The sequence below is a fragment of the Ciconia boyciana genome, chromosome 1 (assembly GCF_034638445.1).
Source record: "Ciconia boyciana chromosome 1, ASM3463844v1, whole genome shotgun sequence".
NCBI lineage: Eukaryota > Metazoa > Chordata > Aves > Ciconiiformes > Ciconiidae > Ciconia > Ciconia boyciana.
In genome coordinates, this window is record NC_132934.1 from 208,729,323 (window position 1) to 208,747,058 (window position 17,736).

Here is a 17,736-nt window from a genome sequence, read left to right on the forward strand (position 1 = left end):
AGAAAATCACTTAAAAGAATTGAAGACTGAAATTAATTTCTGGCTCCAGAAAAAAAGGACAAGAAAGCGTGTTCAGCTTCAGTGTTCCAAAAAGGAAGAAATAAAACCAAAACTAAAAAGTATTTGTGAAAAGCACCTTATCTCTTTTGCATTCAATTAAAATGTTAGGCTTTCTGAAGTTGTTGCAACAGGGACTGGAAAGAAATTTAGAGTGAAAAATCTATCCAGCAGCTGCCCAACAGTGACATAGTGTCAGAACAAGTACTGGCTCATGTCATACCTCTTGTCAGCCTCTGTCTGCTTATGAACACTTCATGAATCTTTTGGATGCTGATGGAATTTAACAGCTTAGGGAGCAGGGAGTTTGTGTAATATACGTGTAATTGGTTGTTACTGGGCTTCATGTTAATCCTGGGAGGTATAAAACTTTTCAGCTTGTCTGGAATATGTGATACTGGATACTGAATAAAACCTGGCTCAAGTTCTTTGCATAATTTCTTTGGGGGTCAGTTCTGCCAAGGGAAGCATTTCCTGCAGTGACAACAACTGACTCGAAATGCCTGCTGCTGCTCAGAGAGAGTGCCTGAACCTGGGAAGGCTCGTCGCTGAGGCTGGGAAGGGACACTCTCGTGCGGACTGAGTGATGCAGGAGAAGCTGCATTAGCATCCTCATCTGTTCAGTCTGGAGGCGGATCTAGTCCTGATACTAACTCAAGGATAAGCAGGGAGAAATTAGCGTTTTAAAATATAATTTCTCATGGCTACAAAACCCAACGCTGACTGAAAGCATGGAAAACCGTATTGTTTGGCAACTCAGCAGCATTCCTCACTTAAATCAATAGAGCTACTTGTTAGCTTGGAGTAGGCTGCATGCTTCAAGATCTAAGTATGTTAATGCATCTTTGGCTAATGATATTATTATCCTGTATTTCTTTTTGCATATCTTTTCCTTAAATTCAGTATAAATGAAGGTTGTAATGTTAAAGTGAGGTTGATGGTGCGGGAACACGTGTTTAGATGTAGTATGTTTTATTTTGACCTACTCATTAGTGTACATGAAGTGACATCATTGAGTTTAATGAATAAACTTGATTTAATGCATAGTTAAAAAGCAAGAGTTAGTATGCTTAAGAGAATTGTCCTATAATGTTTTTAAATTGCTTTTTAATTTTTTTAATTAAGTCTTTGTTTTCTTGGAGAAACATGGGTCTTCAGACTGAGTGGATTTAAATGCAAAAGATAAAAAATTGCAGTACAGGTAGAAATTAAAAAAAAAATTATATTTGAATGCTTCCTCTGGACTCAAGCACATTGAATATAGTATGTGTCACTGAACTAAATTTCAAATAGACAATTGTATCATAATCTTATCTGCCTGTAAAAAGAAGTTTGTTAAAATGTAAAAAGATTAAAAACTAAAATATAAACAGCTGTTAAGAATAGAATAGAACAATAGTTGTAGGTTGCCTGTGAGGAATTGTAAATGGTACTTGCTCTTTATTCTATTGATTTCACATTACTTCAATTCACATATTGATGTCTAGATTGAATTTTTCATAATAATCACTTTTTCAATTTTTTTCACATATGGCCTATGAGAAATCATAGCATCTTGCTGGAGGTAACAGTGTTCGTCCATAGAACCACAGAAAAATTAAGTAGGAAAAGACCTCTGGAGGTGGTCAAGTCCAAACTGCTGCTCAAAAAATGGTCTACCTTCAGTTGGATTAGTTTCCTTGGGACCCTATCCAGCTGAGCTATGAATGTGTCTGAGAATGGAGGCTCTACAATCTCTCTTGGAAGCCTGTCCCAGCAATTAGCTGTTCTCTTTATAAAATCATTTTTCCTTATGTCCAACTGAAAATTCCGCTTGTTGCAACTAGTGACTGTTGCTTCTCATTCTTTGACAGTGCACCTCTTTGAAATTGGCTCGGTCTTCTCTGCAAGCCCTCTCTTCCTTTGGTTAGCTGAAGGCTTCAAGGAGATTCCCTGCCCTAGCCATCTCTTCAGGATGAGTTAACTCGGCTCTCAGCCTCTCATGTGCTCCAGCCTGCTAGTCACCTTGACCTCCCTCAGCTGGACTTCCTCCATATGTCAATATCTGTCTTGTACTGGGTGACCAAAACTGGACATGGTATCCAGGTGCAGTTTCTCAAGTGCCACAGAGAGGAAGAATCACCTTCTTTGACCTGCTGCCTGTTCTCTTGCTGTTGTAGCCCATGTGCACACACAGCCTGCATAAAGGTGGGCTGCTGACTTGTGTTCAACTTCTTGTCTGTCAGGATGCCCAGGTCCCTTCCTGCAGAACTGCTCCCTAGCATGACAGCCCTCAGCTTCTACTTCTGCATGGCATTACTCTGTCCAATGTTTAGGACTTCGCTTTTGTCTTTGTTGAGCTTCATGAGGTTTCTCTCTGCCCAGTCCTCCAGCTTGTTGAGGTCCCTCTGAACTGAGGCTCTACTCTCCTTTGTATCAACTACTATTCCCAACTTAATGTCATCGACCAACATACTAAGGGTATGTTCTATCCCATCATCTGGGTCATTAATGAGGATATTAATCAGCATTACCCCTACTATCAGCCCTGCAGGAGCAACATAAGTTACCAGTCTCCAATCCCTATCTCTCTAATTTGGTTACAAAGGATGCTGTGGGATCCTGCATAGATAACCTTGCTCAGTTGAAGTAAATGACATCCCCTGCTTTCCCCTTGTCCATAGAGCCAATCTTTTCATTAGAAAGGGCCATGAGATTGGCTAAGTGTGGTTTATCCTTGATAAATCCATGCTGGCTTGGTAATTCAGAGCATGCTTTGTGCAGGTGAGACACTCAGACTTGCCCTGAGGAAGGAGCACCTCATAGTCCCTGTAGGCTCAGATCTGGATGGTGTCTTCCCTCAGGAATTTGTCTTGGTCCAATCCCCTGACATGCCAGGGGTGGCCCCTCAAGCTGGTGGAGGGGACCTTGCCCTGCAGCAAGTCACCACCTCTGTTATTCAGATTCAGCAGCCTCACCCAGTCTTGAGCAATGTCTCCAGGCTTCCTGTGCACCCCCTCCTGCAGCAATGGCTGTGCCAACTGCCTTGGTCCTGGTTGCTGGAGCTCCCTCGGAGTCAAGTCCCTGGGAGGCTGGACCTGAGTCCCTTCACTGCCTCGCAGCATTTCCTGCTCAGCAGGAAAACTCCTATGCTGTCTTTTTGCTCTCAACTGCTGCTCACTTACCTCCTGATGCCGCCGGGTGCTGCATGCTCCTTCCTCCTGCTCTGCTCTCTGGACAGGGTGTGGAACCATTCTGCATTTGATATAAAGCATTGTGTATGTGTAAAATGTCATTACTAATAATAGTTACTTATTAAAATCTGGTGCAGTCATAGAAACATATCTTTTCTTTTAATGTCTTTCTTTCAGAATGGCCATAGCCAGTGTTTGTCATACGTATGTAACGTTCTGCTATTTCAATTGAAGATGTAGCCAAAAAGTAGGAAGTTTCTTTCTCTTCTGCATTTTTGTGAATAGCCCACAGGGCTGCTTTTGTCTGAAATAAGGTATCATAATGAGCAGTCCTGTAGTCTTTAATTTGAGCTCCCTCTGACTGTGAAACCACAGGAAACTTTTTTCTTTCATTAGTAGTCTCCTACAGATTGCTTTTGCTGTCCTTCAGAGGGGCAGCCAGTCTCAAGGATCCCTTTCCTGCCAGGAGTCATGGTGGAAAAACACGATATTGTTTTCATGGCTGGCATGTGTGTCTGAGTTCAGTGCCTTCCTTCTGCCAGAAATGTATGAGACGAATGCCGGAGACTCTGGAAATCAAATGTCTGGGCCAGTGAAGTTATTAAAGAGACTCATGATATCTGTAAGCTAGGCAAGCAATAGCCATTAAAGCACTGCAGAGATAACGTAGCTTGGAATAAGATCTTACTTTAACAATGTATGCCTGTTAAGATTCCCAGAAGCTGTAGAACATGGCGGAACTTATGCAGAAAATATATTCCATTTATAATCACCAGAGAATTAACAGATACATGATGAATGAGCATTTTTATTACTGGTCCAGGCCCAAATGCTATCTGTTTGTAGGAAGTCAAGAATTGAAAAACTCAGATGATGGGAAAAATTGCCTGTAATTTGCATCCTTCAAAGCTCTTAATAAGGAGGGATGTTAAAACAATCTAACTGCAACTGAGGACAAAAGAATCTGAAGTGCCGTCTGTCCTACCTGGCAGTTTTTGATGTGAAATATAAAAAGATTACTTGATACGTACTGTACGGACACAGAAGCTTAATTCATTTAGAGGAATGGACATATTTTGTCTGTGTGGCAGTAAATTAATACTTCTAGCCACATGTCTCCTTTTGTATGTTTCCTGCAGCTCAACACTGTCATTTAAAAATTGATTTAAGTTTTGCTGCTCTTCCTGGTTTAAATTTTGCATTCTCCACCAGATTAAGTTACAGTGCAAGCTCAGATTGCTGTCTGCAGGAAAAACATCAGCAGTGGAGGCTCTGAATTATATAAAGAAGATCCTCAGTTAAGATGTATAAAGTGTTTTAATTGAAGATGTATAATGTATTTTAATTAAAGATGATGAAAATTTGGAAATGCCTCCAAATGTGCACCTTTTTAGAGAACTCTTTGTTCCCAAGTATAAAATGACTTCCTCGGGATTTCTAGCGTAGGAGAAATATAACAATGTGGGGTGGATAGGCAGTGGTGATGCTCCACGATAGGTCAGGAAATTAATATCAGTGGGTGATCGGGAGGAAAGGAATCATTGCCCTATAGAAAATAATATGGCAGCAATTCAAATATACCAATTTGTTTGTTAATTAGTGGATGAAATCTGCTTTTTTCATAATTTACATTGGTTAAATTGAAAACAGTAAATATTCAGTCATTTAAAAGGCAATTTTGTATGACGGACAGTAGTTTTTACAGGGCAACCCTGTTGCACTGAAACTGTTTTGTCTGTATTAGATTTGACATAAGTGTTACCCAGAGGCAACAAGCTTGTTTAATTACAGTGGCATACTGTTAATCAAATAGAACCTGCATGTCTACTGAAAGATGAGCTGAACTGTGGTCTTTATTCCATTGACTATATTGGCTAGCTCTTCATTACCAATCTTCATTACAGAAGCTTAGATATTTTACTTATATGTAGGCATACAAAATTAGGTGTTTTAATCTTGAACTATATCCCATATTGAATATCTGAGATGAATGTACAGTTCTTCTGAAAGACATGGGAAAGTATGCTTGTCTAGAAGCATCCATGTACCTTCAGTTTGTGTCTTAATGGAGACATAAAAGGATGTGTTATGCTGATGAAATTTGAGGTGGGAAGAGCAGCATGTGAGCTTGTTACTTGGATTTCCTACCTTGCCTGGGAATCTTGTGTTGGTGGCTGAAAACTTAAGTCTATTATTCTTTACAATATATAGTACACATAAAAGGCAATCTCTTCAGCAAACTGCATGCAGTAATGGTTGTAATGCCTGTATCTTCACTTTGAAGTGATGGCAAGCCCAGCAAGCTCGCTTGGCTGTAGTTCGGGCTCAAAGCACCTACACTACATTTAGGAAAAGCGGTGCTTAGTGTGCCTGGCCCTATCTCTGTCAGAAAAATGAAAAAGAGCATGGGTCCGTTTTCTGGTAGTCGTGGACTCAAGCTTCCTGTCTGGGGAGAGCTGAGACTGAGCATGAGCTTGTGTGTCAGCCATGTGCATGGTAGGTTTGTCTGTGACGGAGACTGACGTGCAGACATACCTAATAAAAATAGGAGAATTATCCTTGGATTCTGAACAATTCAGTTTAAAAAAAAAAAAAAATCGTGTTGCTCATATTGCCCCTGTATTTTCATGGGCACCATAAGTTTCTCTTGTCGGTTTTTCTAACCTGTAAATACTGCTTTACATTTCCACACTGATGCTGTTTTCCAACCAAGATAGGTGCTTTTCAGTAATTGAACATTTCTATTGGGTGCATAAAACATTGTGTGCATAAAACAGACTGTAAAACATTATTGTAGAGTAATCTGTATTAGTAACATCACCTAGATTTCAGAAATTGGCTTTGAAAGGAGGGAGAAAAGTAGTCTTACTGTGAGGACATAAAGTGTAATTAATTCTCCCTTTATTTCCAGGTACTCCCATTGGAAAACAGAATGAAGGACACCACACGTTTCCCACAGGCGCTGAATATTGGCATGGGAATAGTCATGACCTTGTATATCTCATTAGCCACTCTAGGGTATCTGCGCTTTGGGGATGAAATCAAAGGCAGCATAACTTTAAACCTGCCACAAGATGTATGGTAAGTGCATATGTCACGTAAAACCAGTAATCTAGAAGGCAAAAATGTTGCAAAGGATGTTCCATGCCTCGGTGCTGTCATGCTTATAACTGATAGGTGCTCAAACTCTTTTAAAAGTGTACTGTATATACTATCTCTGTGCCTTCTGCAGTTGAGCTATGATCCTCATCAGCAATTTCTTGCATATTAAAGTGAATTGCATATGGAAATAGATCAATGATCTTATAATAAAGTATTCCGTCTCTAGCAGGAGCTAGTTCCAGGTGTATTGAAGGAGGGAATATGCAGTTTGCAACCAGCTATATTGCACTTCTGAAACCAGTTAGTTTTACCTTGGATAGCCTGGTAATACAGTGGCCTTTTTTAGTGGAGTCACTGAGTTTAGTAGGTAAAAAACTGGAATAGAAGACTCAAAGAGGAGATTTGTAGTTCAGATGCAAGTCAATGGATAATGCATAATAATGGCTTCCTATCAGGAAAATGAAGCTTATGCTTGCCAGTATCTCAGGGATATTATAATTTTTATTTAGCTTTTTTTTTTTTAAATGCTACAAGAGCTCCACATGTCACATGCTGAAGAAACGCTGAATACTATTTCAACTGGTGCATTGTTAGTTCTGTATTTATCTATGGATGGATATATACTGTAACTATTAATTTAAATATAACTTAATTTTTTTACTACCTTTATGTCTGATGGGCCTAAAATTAGGTATCTCAGCAGGGCACAAGTGTAAAAGCTGAAAAATATTTTAATGTTTTTATTCTGATCAAGTAATGTCTTACGTTTTATATGCTTGCATCTACTTGTTCGGTGTCTGTTGTAACATACTGAAGTAGGGAAAACTCAAATTATGTGAAACAAAAACTGCTTTGCTGAACTGAATGCTGACTCCTTTTTTACTCTTTGAAAAAGAGGAGAACACATTTAAAGAATGTTCTTTATTTTCAAGTGTTACTTTTTCACTCTCTTTTTCGATTTTCATTCCTTGGAGTCAGTATGAGCTATGCATTTTTAATATTATTAAAAAATTTTGTTTAATTGCCTGACTGATTCCAATGATAAGTACATTAAATTATAATAAAATGTGTCTTGAAGGATGAATGGTTTTTTGTTGCTGGAATTTTCATGTCTCTGTGTTGCTTTTTTGCATGTTTTGGTTTTGTACTCCTATTGTAAAAACAGAGATTTGGGCCTCAGTTTTTTTCCCGTTTTGTGTTTTTTTGTGGTGGTGGTTGGTTTTTTCCCCTGTTTTTTCCTGTGGTTCTGTTTTTTGGAGCATATTGCTCATGATATATATTTAATTGTGTCCTTCCATTGGATATATATATACATTAAAAAAAACAGAAGTCTTCAAACATTTACTGCATCCATTCTGTCTGTATGATGCATCTGAAAGGGAATATACTTCTATTTGTAATATTACATGGCATTGCTCGTTGATGATATGATTAGTGAAAAGTTTGTTTTAAATGGTAGTTCTGGGTTTATTTGTGCCTTAAGAGAAGTGCTCTTAAAAAAGAAGGGAGAGGAGTGTGGAAGGAGGTAAGGTTGCTCACTCTGTTGCTTTTTATTGTGCTCATGCAAGCAACAGGATGAACTTTATTCTGCTGTAATGTTCTGTTTTACTCTGCAGCCCTGCTGTCTAACAGGGCTGTTTAAATATGAGTTTTCAAATAGCTCTTGGCTACAGTGCAGATGTGATGATAAGATGATATTTATCCTGATGGCTTTACAGACCTAATGCAAAGAAAGAGGTAATAAAAGAGATGGAAACTGGTGTTCTATAAGGTGGAGAATTGGCCTTATAAGTTTAATAACCTCAGAGCTGCTCAGGGCACATATGTAGAGATAACAAAGTCATCTGTTTTCTTCTTACCTTGGAGAGTACCCCAGAGCACCAAACAGAATTAGAAGGAGAAGCAGCTCAGTGGTACGCCCATGGGTTGTGATGTACGATGCTATTGCTGTGCAGTACTGTGGGTCTATCTGATACAGTACTGATGAGCAAATGTGTGCAATTAACTGTGCTAGTAAAACAAATTTCCAGTGAACCATATGACAATATTTCGTTATTTGGTCCTCACATAAAAAGCCAGTAAGTGGCTGGAATGAACTAGAGAAATGCAAGGAGCGGATGAGTTTTTGTAAGAAAGCAGTCACGCGAAAGAGCCTGGGATGTAGCTTAGCAGTGAGACTTGGCTTATGTGTTTAATTCCAGCTGGACAATCCCTGTCTTAAAAAATAAGCCTTTCCTGAGAAAGAAAATTAAAATTGTGCTGCTTTCTGAGTTTTATTTGATGTTCTTGCAGATGAATTGACCAGAAGGCATACACAGACCCTAGACCAGTTAAGTCCTTCAGCTTAAATAGAGGACTGCTCATATTCTTAAAAACATTCTGCTAGACTGGAGCTTTTGGAGAAGAGACTTGTTGTAGTTCTAGTTTAGATTGTGTTTTGGAGTACAAATTGTCACTCAGCATAATATATTCATTAGAATATGTTGACAATTGACTTTATGAAAAGAGAGTAGTTTTCAGCTTGTTTTTGCTAATCTTTAACAACAACTTCTTTCTGGAATCAAAGAATTCTATTTTACTGCATTAAATAATTTTTCTTTTTTTTTACATGCAGTTATGTTTAGCTGCTTGCAATATCTTAGTAATTGTTTTTCATATCCTCAGAAGCATGCAGAGTACCTAGTGACACGAATCTTTTTACTCAGTTCATTGCTGACTGAGCAGAGGACACACAGGCACAGGGTGTAGTTTACCTGATTTATTCATGATAATGAGGTGCCTCCTGACCCAAGCCATGGAGGGGCACCGTTTGCCTAAAACAGCACGTATTTATAGTAAAAAAGTGCATAATTATTGTCACGTGACCATCAGTTCGAACCAAGTCCTGCGACATCTGCAAATACAGATTATGGGAAATTCTTCTTTAGTACTTAGTAGTGTCCTTGGTTGGGGTCTCATAGAATCATAGAATGGTTTGGGTTGGAGAGGACCTTTAAAGATCATCTATTCCAAACCTCCCTGCCATGGGCAGGGACATCTTTCACTAGATCAGGTTGCTCAAAGCCCCATCCAGCGTGACCTTGACCACTTCCAGTGATGGGGCATCCACAGCTTCTGTGGACAACCTGTTCCAGTGTCTCACCACCCTTATCATATAAAATTTCTTCTTTGTCCTTGGCTGGGGTCTCATCTTGAGGCTGAAGGTTCTTTCCACTGTCTATTCTTCCTTAAGACATAAGTTACAGTCTTTGTGCAACAATTCCCTTACTGTGAATCCCAAATGTTAACTACCATACAAATATTATAGCATATTAAAGTTCCTTACATGCTACTAGTTCAAGTGGAAACTTAGCATAATTAATGCCCTGTTGGGTCTAGCTGCATTGATATGCAAGTTTTGTTACACTAGTTCCCAATTTTTTACCCTTAAAAGAGGTACAACAAAATTTGAAATGTAGAATTGAAGAGAGGCAGACTTTTGTTAACTTCTTTTAGTGCATATGAATGATTTAGAATTTTTTTAAAAGGTAGCCTAAGGACCCATCTTTATCTGATTGGACTATAATATTAAATTACTAGTAAAATCACTTTAATAATATAAAAGTTGTTTCCTAATTTGAATCCTCATAGAGCTAGAAAAATAGTTAGTGTCATGGAGACACTTACTTTGAACTACTGTGTATTTAAAGCTTTGAATCCTGTTTTTGAATATCTTTTTTAAATTATTTTTATAAAAGTTTGGGGTGATCTGAAGCCTGAGGATTACAGGCTAATTATAGGTAGCTTTCCTTTTGTTAACCAGGTAAAATCCATCTAAGCTTCTGGAATAAGGACAGTGATGCCAAGCTGATAGAAAAGTGACTGTTTTTTTCTCTAAATTTCTTAAAGCTGTTTGGCAATCAGAAAGAAGTATGTCACAAAAGCAATGGCTTCTAAACTAGCTACACCGTTATTTCACCATGTAAAGTGATGTAATAGTTTTTCTGTCCCTTTGAATATGCCTTTGGGGCTTTATTGAGTGGTGTGCAGTGGTGGTCAAACCTTTGGTACAAATAATTCAGGATCTGTTAGTCAAAATGTATTTTTAGTCAAAGTGTGTTTTTCTTTTTGCCCCATATATACACTTTTAACTCCTTCTGTATATTTGTTCAGCTAATAAAAAAGCTGATTTTTTGTTAGCAATCTTTCGGTATCATCAAAAATTAAAAACTTGATGAACTGGCTTGTAGGTGTGAGATGAGAAGCACGTGAGACCGGGCTGAAAGGGCTGTTCAAGTTCATCAGCTGTATTCCTCTGCTCAAAAGCACTCCAGTATACTAAAACCATTACTGACTGTGTGTTCAACACTTCCTTCAAAATGTTGAAGGAAGGATGATGGAGGCATCCTGTTGTGGTGCGAAAGAGCTGAGCTGTATGGATACAAATTTTGCCATGCCATGCCATTTGGCCACAGGACGAGGGGCCAAAAGCAGTCCTGGCTGGATTTTATTTACTAATAACAGATACAGGCTATGATACTCAATGGGAGTACACTTTGAGCGACCCCTGCTAGGCTTTGAGAGATACAGAGACAAAAGTCCAATTTGTTCTTTCCCTACTCTTGCCGCTGTTTTTTCTTTTCCTACTGTTGCAAGTTGCCTTTGCTTTCTGGTTGCACTTGAACCTCTTTTTCAGGACTGAAGCAAAAAAAAATATGCAGTGCTTTGGTCTGCTCAGCCTCATCTTCTGTTATCAAAGGTTGAAAAATATTTCCTCTTTCACTTGTGTACACACAACACCCCATGGCAAATGAACCAGAACTTTACCCGAAAGCTTTGATGATGTTCTTATTTGCATTCTTAGAAACCAAATCATACCAAGAGACTCATAACTTTTATCAGTTGGCTGTAAACAGACCTATGACAAATACTTGTAGTTTATGCAGTGTGGATTAAAAATGCATCTAAATTTAAAACTGTTGGTGGCATGGATAATTCTTTGTTGCTTGTTCATTCAGCCCCAAGTTACAGTGGTAAAAGTGTCCGTGCTTCAATTTTTTTGGAAGATTTACTCTAGTTTTTTGAGAACTTAACAAAAGTTCTCAAACTAATTTCTCTGAGACCTTATCTTGGAGTATATCTGCAGGCATTTTGTTTACAAAAAGCTGGAGATGTAGGAAAACCTTCAGACAGATCATGAAGGAAAAAACAATAATGCTACAACCATATAGCAATGGATTTCACTGTGTTAAGATAAGTGAGATAAGAGCATGAGCATGATATCTAAAAAACCTTAACTATCTTGGAGGAAAAAAGGAATTTGTTATCTAAAATTTGGCAAGACAGTGCCAATACATGGGTTATTTTCCAACATACGTAAGGAAGCAAGATGCACAAGTCCATGCAAAATTATATTGAAGTTAAGCTGCCAATCCATTCAAGCATTTTTTTCAAATATTTTCCTTATTTTATCCCTGAGCCTCACAGCCGCTTTTATTATATTTCTTACTGAGATACAGTTTTTATGAAGGTAGATGTGAATTTTTTCCTTGATATTTTTTTTTTTTGTCTTCACCTTTGATATAACTCTTTTTTTCTGATAAATACTAATAATCTTTTCCTTTACTCATAGGGTAGGGTTTTCTGGTTCAGCACAGATCTGAAAAAAAATACATGAAGATTAAAGCTGGATGATCTGAAGTCAGTTAATGTCTTCAAAATAGTAAAGAGTATTTTGAACCACTTTAGGAAAAAAGAAGTTAAATGTAGCTGCGCTTTATATTGTTTATGAAGAAACTGTCCACTATGTTGCATTTTCTGAACATTTTTATCTATGCTTTGATGACATGCAGGGTGGAATAACACTAGAATGAAAAGAGACTAGTGAGAATAGACATTCTTCCCTCTTCTTAAAATGTAGCTTGTGCCTTTTACCAGTCTGTGTAGAGATAATTTTGCTTTTTATGTAATGGAATTCTTGGAGTGGTGCAAGACAGCAGCTTGTCTTTCTCTGGCAGAGAATTTCAAATCATCCTACAGTAGCTTTTCAAAAAAATACACAGTCACTTAAAAAAAAAATTATCTTGATCCCCAAAATGTTTGTCTAGTTACAGCAGCTCTAATCCTGTATGTTAGGAAAGATATTCCTGCATCAAAATGAACCCTCTTCTACATGAGCATACCTTCTTTTTCCAATTTCTTTTTTTTAGTAATGTATTCTGCCGGTCCACCACTGGCATAAGGTTGGCACAATTTGGACCTGTAGAACTTGGTATTCCTTTGTGTTGCTATAAACCCTATGAAATTCTGGTACAAACCAGTGTTTTTTCCCATCATTACTGACTTTAGGTATCAGGGCCGTTACTTGCATTTCCATCACCTCTTATCTGATGCAACCCTACACTAAACTTTGGTTGTGTGTCACTCCTTTGTGACATGGCACAGTAATTTAACGGTGTTCTGTACCTAGTGCTTTTGAACAGGAGGGCGTGGACAGCAAGTAAATTTGATTATGGATATTTTCTAGCCTTAAAGGTACACCTTTCAATTTTAATAAATTTCCTGAGATGTCCTCTTCCCAATGTGAAAAGTCTTTTTAGGAACACTTTGTGAATATGCAGAAATCTGGAAGATACTGGCTTTAGTCTTTAAAATGTCCAATGCTTCCTTCCACTGTGAAAGGTTTATCAATGTCTAGATTATATTTGATGTGAATTTGGAATTTTCTTTTCCCAAATAACTGCCTGCTGTGTAACCTGCTCTTCTTTAAGTTTATTGATTTATGGTTGCATGATACTGATTTTTTTATGGTTTTTTTGGGGTACATATTTTGGCAGTATGTTTATCTTCTGCAGTTTCATAGGCAGTTATAACTGTGGCAAGCAGATAATGTTACCTTTTTTGTTTACTGGGAATATATATTTATATATTGCCTTAGTTCCATGTGGCCATAATGATACTTTGAGCATCAGACAGAATCCTGCTACCACTCATGGAAGCGCCTAACACATGGGTATCTTTTTGCACTTTTCCTTCAGTTGATCGTGATCATCGTCACCATAACTATTACTAATTTTTGCACCTCTTTTTATTCTGTTGGAGAATTTCATAGCAAGGTATTAAAACAGGATAGAACATAATCTGTGTAACATTTAGTTCTCTATAACAGGATGACTAGTTTGGCTCTGAAAACTGGAACTGTGGCCCTCCTGAGTGCATACAGTTTTGGAAGCAATAATTGATATGCAGGAAAGGCATCAAAGCTGTCTGGAAAAAAGAACTTCTCTAGGATTTTCTCACACAAAATCACCACATTGCTCTTAAACAGAGACTTCATTGCTTACATCACAATTACAGCTATTCATCTTCAAACAGATTTTTATTTTCCTGTTACTGCTTATGTTACTAAGGTTTTTTTTTTAGTTGTGTTAAGAACCTGATACTCCATTTTGTGTTTGATCAATTGTTATCTGATAGCAAAGACTAATTGTCAAAATGATAGTGCGTGATCAGTTTTTGTTTTCATTAAGAAACACAAACAGGATTGCTTGAATTTTTGGTTTCTCGCACATTAAAATACTTCTGTTGTATTGTTTTGCCCATTATTGCAGCTTCTCTGTTAAAGAAATAATTTGCCGAGAGAGGGATGAAATCCTGTACATGTAACATGGCTTTTATTAGTATAGTAAATTGTGTTAGTATACTAAATTAATAAGATTAGTATAATATTGATCACTGACTGTGTCTTGGCTTATCTCTTGAAATGAGTAGTGGCTACTTTCTGTCATCATGGTCCTCAGCCTACTGCTTAAGGACTCTGTAAGTCACGTTCTGCCTCAAAGCAAGCCTGTAGGCACAGAACCACAGTTTGTGGAGAGACTGGCATGCTGGAGAGTGTGCGGTAGCATTGGATTTCTTCTTTTTATTTCCCCCCCCTGTGGAGCTGGGACACAGCCACTGAACACTCCTGGGTTTGGGGTCTTGGAAGCTATAAATACAGCTTCCTGGGATTTGAGCTGATTTTTAGTTTCACGGAGGCTGACCTAGTGTTGATTTAGTTCTATTGTCTAACGTGCAGGGAGTTCTCAGAGTAAGTAGAAAAACCCTGGCATTCAGGTGTCAGAAGCAAAATTTGAACCTATTGTTCTGAAAAGCCAAATAATCTTTCTGTCCAGATCTTCCTTCTGTTTGGAGGGAGTTGTTATATTTACCATATGTTTTTTGATGTACAATTTTAGAAAAAACCCACTGTTGTTAACCAAAAATACTTAGGGAAAAAAATTATAGTCACTTTACCAGTCTTTTTAGCTAACAACTTACCAACTGTGAGGATTTTTGTAACCCTTAAAGTGAAGAAAAAAAAAAACCAAACACTGAACAGGTTATATTTTAATAGGCCTTAAAGCTTCTTAAATACTCTGAATTTACATATGAGGTAAAGAATCTGTATCTAATTAGAAATGTGGGGGTTTGCTTGCTTAACCATTAATGAATTCTCAAATGTCATATGATAGAAAATTCTTTAAAAGAAAAAAAAATTAGCAAGCTAATTTTTTTAATGAAGAGTTTGCAACTTACATGAACATGTGTAAATGTTTTGAACAGGTTGTATCAGTCTGTAAAAATTCTGTACTCCTTTGGGATTTTTGTGACCTATTCGATTCAGTACTACGTCCCTGCGGAGATCCTCATTCCAGCTGTCACCTCCAAAGTGAAGCAGAAGTGGAAGTTACTCTGTGAGCTTGTGGTGAGAGCACTATTAGTCTGCTCAACCTGTAAGTATGTGCAGAATGTTCATAAAAAAGCTTGCTATTACACGCTGTTGGGGCCTGCTTATTTAAATGCATGTTTTGTTATTTATTTTTCCAGAGGCTAGCAAACCTGAAATTTTGTTTCAATGATTCAGTATGTTTTGATTTTCATGAACAAGTGAATCTAATGTTGTATTTGTATTTTAACCACACTTCTTTTAGTAGGCGTGACCAATTATTTGACATCCATATCTTTTGCCAATAATACTCTAAAGCTGCCAACTTGAAAATAATTTTCTTAGAATAAAAGTTTTTAAGTAATAGACACACATTGCTGTTTCATGTCAGTCCTCCTCTATGTGATCTGCAGTACATGCTGCTCATGGAGAAATCCTTTTACTGTTTTGTCAGTCTGAGGATTAAGCCTAAGGTGTGCTGCTCTGTATCCATACAATAGCACTGACAAACGTGGATGTGTGGTCAGAGTGTTCATGCATGGTCACTTATTTTAGATGATAATGCTCCAAAGTAGTTTTGTACCTCTGCACTCAATGTCTGTTACTCCTTTTGTTTTTCTCACTTGTTCCCTACTGTTCTCATCCCTCCTATTGTGTCCCTGCCTTTCTCACAGGGAGTCTAGGTACCATAGACACTAGTAGTAATCAGCAGTGCTCACTGGATGAGGAGCATGATCTCATCTAGGAATCGATATTCCTGAAGATAACAAACTGAGTAGGAAGTTTAGGTTTGTCTTTACAGCTCCCATCTAAAGTGCTGAATAACATAGGAAGCTTTTCTCAAAGATGTTATAAAAAATTGTTTCCAGTACAAAGCTGGCTTCTTGGCTCTGCCATTTGTACTGAAATGAGCTGTTTACCTTAAAAAAAAAAAAAAAATCAAAACTGCCAAACAAGCAAAAAATGGCAAACCTTGTTTTTTAGGGGGAAAATATTGATGAAAAAGTAGAGATTAGGTTTTGTTGGCTCTCTTCTCTTGGTGAGTACTGACCAGTGGCTAATGTGCTGGACGGCAAGTAATAATTGTCTGTTGTCAAAGAGAACTTGAACATCCAGTGAGACCTTCTTAAGGTCAAGCCTGTTGAGATAAAAAGTTTAATGTTGGTGCGATTTAACTACTGCAGTAAGCAAAGGGAAATACCATTGATCTAATAACTTGCTGCTCTGAAAATACATACATCTGCTATGTGAAATAAAAAAAAAAAAGTGAAAAGCTTTCTTGAATAATGAAGTGCAGACCTCCTGAAGCGCCACATAGCCTGTGTTCTGCTTCAAGTGTTCATGGTGCATAGCAAACCTGTTAAGATTTTAAGATTGAGGATAGATGAATAACTCTTGTAATACCTGGGAGACATCTAGGTCAAAATGCTTCAGGATCCAAAACGCTTTTTATTGGCTCTCCAGGACCCCAGTAAACTCTCCAGTCTTAACCATATCTTGGTGTCATGAGGCCCTCAGCTTCCACTCATTCTCTCTTGTGCTTTATGTGCCCCTTATAACCTGCCCTGGTAATGATACGACAATACATTTGAAAAGCTAAAGTTATTGTAGATCCAAACTGTTGTTTACAGCTGAAGGTTTTGAGAGTTTATAGGTAAAAAAGGTGCTTGCAGAGATGTGTCTGATGAGAAGAGCCTGTGGTAAATAGGTTTAAAAGCACATTTGCCTGTTTGACTTTGGAAAATTATAAATGACTCCATGATATTCAGCCCTAGGGTTTGGTTTTTTTTTTACCCCTCATTTTTATTATTGAGCTTTGTAATTACTGGGTAGTCTGGGAAGGCAAAACTGGGGAATAATCTCCAAGAAAAGGAAGTAGAAAAAGAAAGATAATTAGCTTTAAAATCTGGAAGAGGAGTCTGTGAAAGGTAAAAAGAAATGGAAGCAAATCAGAGGTGGGGTACCTTCTCAGTGGGACTTGAAAATGGAGCGGTTGCGTATTGGCTGTAATTAACTACAGTTGGGTGAATTGGGACAGGAAGAATCTAATCCAGCATGAATTGTGTGGATTCCTTTTTCCCAGAGGTATGTTGACATGTATTCTTTCTTCTTTTTGTTTTCCTGCAATTGTGCATTGTGATTTTTTCAGATTTTTTTTTTTTCATTATAAAACAGCAGTTAATGGCCTTTCTTTTCTGAAGGCGTAGTAAATATTTTGCCTTTAAAATGATTCAGTATGAAGTGAATGCTGTATCTTTATTTCTTTTAGAAAAATGTGTACTAAAATTGGACCTGGTTTGTGCCATTGAAATTTATCTGTGATGTGAATCTCTAAAATGGACTTGCTGAAGTGTTACAGGTGTTCCTGGGATATTTGAGAGTATTAAATTGTTTGATATAAGGCACAGAGAAGTAAAACTAAAAGTTTGCTCTTAAATGTTTGATATTTGCTAGGCTGTTGTGTGAGATATTGTGTTTATCCTAGTTGTCATTTCAGTTTTTTTCAAGTAGTTTCTACAAATTCTATACATGCAGTATCTGTAATACTTTTTCACCGACAATTGTGTGTGTAAGCTCCCATGCTTACATTCATCTTCTGTTTGTCATTTTTCATTGAAGCATTGGTTATAAACCAGAATTGATTTAAATAGTGCTTTGCTTTCACTAGGTGCAGACCATGGTTCCTAAAATAATTCAGAAAAGTGTTTCTTTATTAGA

The 17,736-nt window shown here is 37.6% G+C and overlaps 1 protein-coding gene across 2 annotated transcripts in view; it reads left to right on the plus strand.

Annotated features, from left to right (window-relative positions):
• SLC36A4 (solute carrier family 36 member 4) overlaps positions 1-17,736 on the plus strand; it is a 127,736-nt gene that overhangs the window by 48,069 nt on the left and 61,931 nt on the right. For both annotated transcript variants that reach the window (XM_072850739.1, XM_072850740.1), the window contains 2 exons: positions 6,142-6,311; positions 14,916-15,085. In XM_072850739.1, the coding sequence (XP_072706840.1) occupies positions 6,142-6,311; positions 14,916-15,085 (340 nt within the window). The remainder of the gene's footprint in view (positions 1-6,141; positions 6,312-14,915; positions 15,086-17,736) is intronic.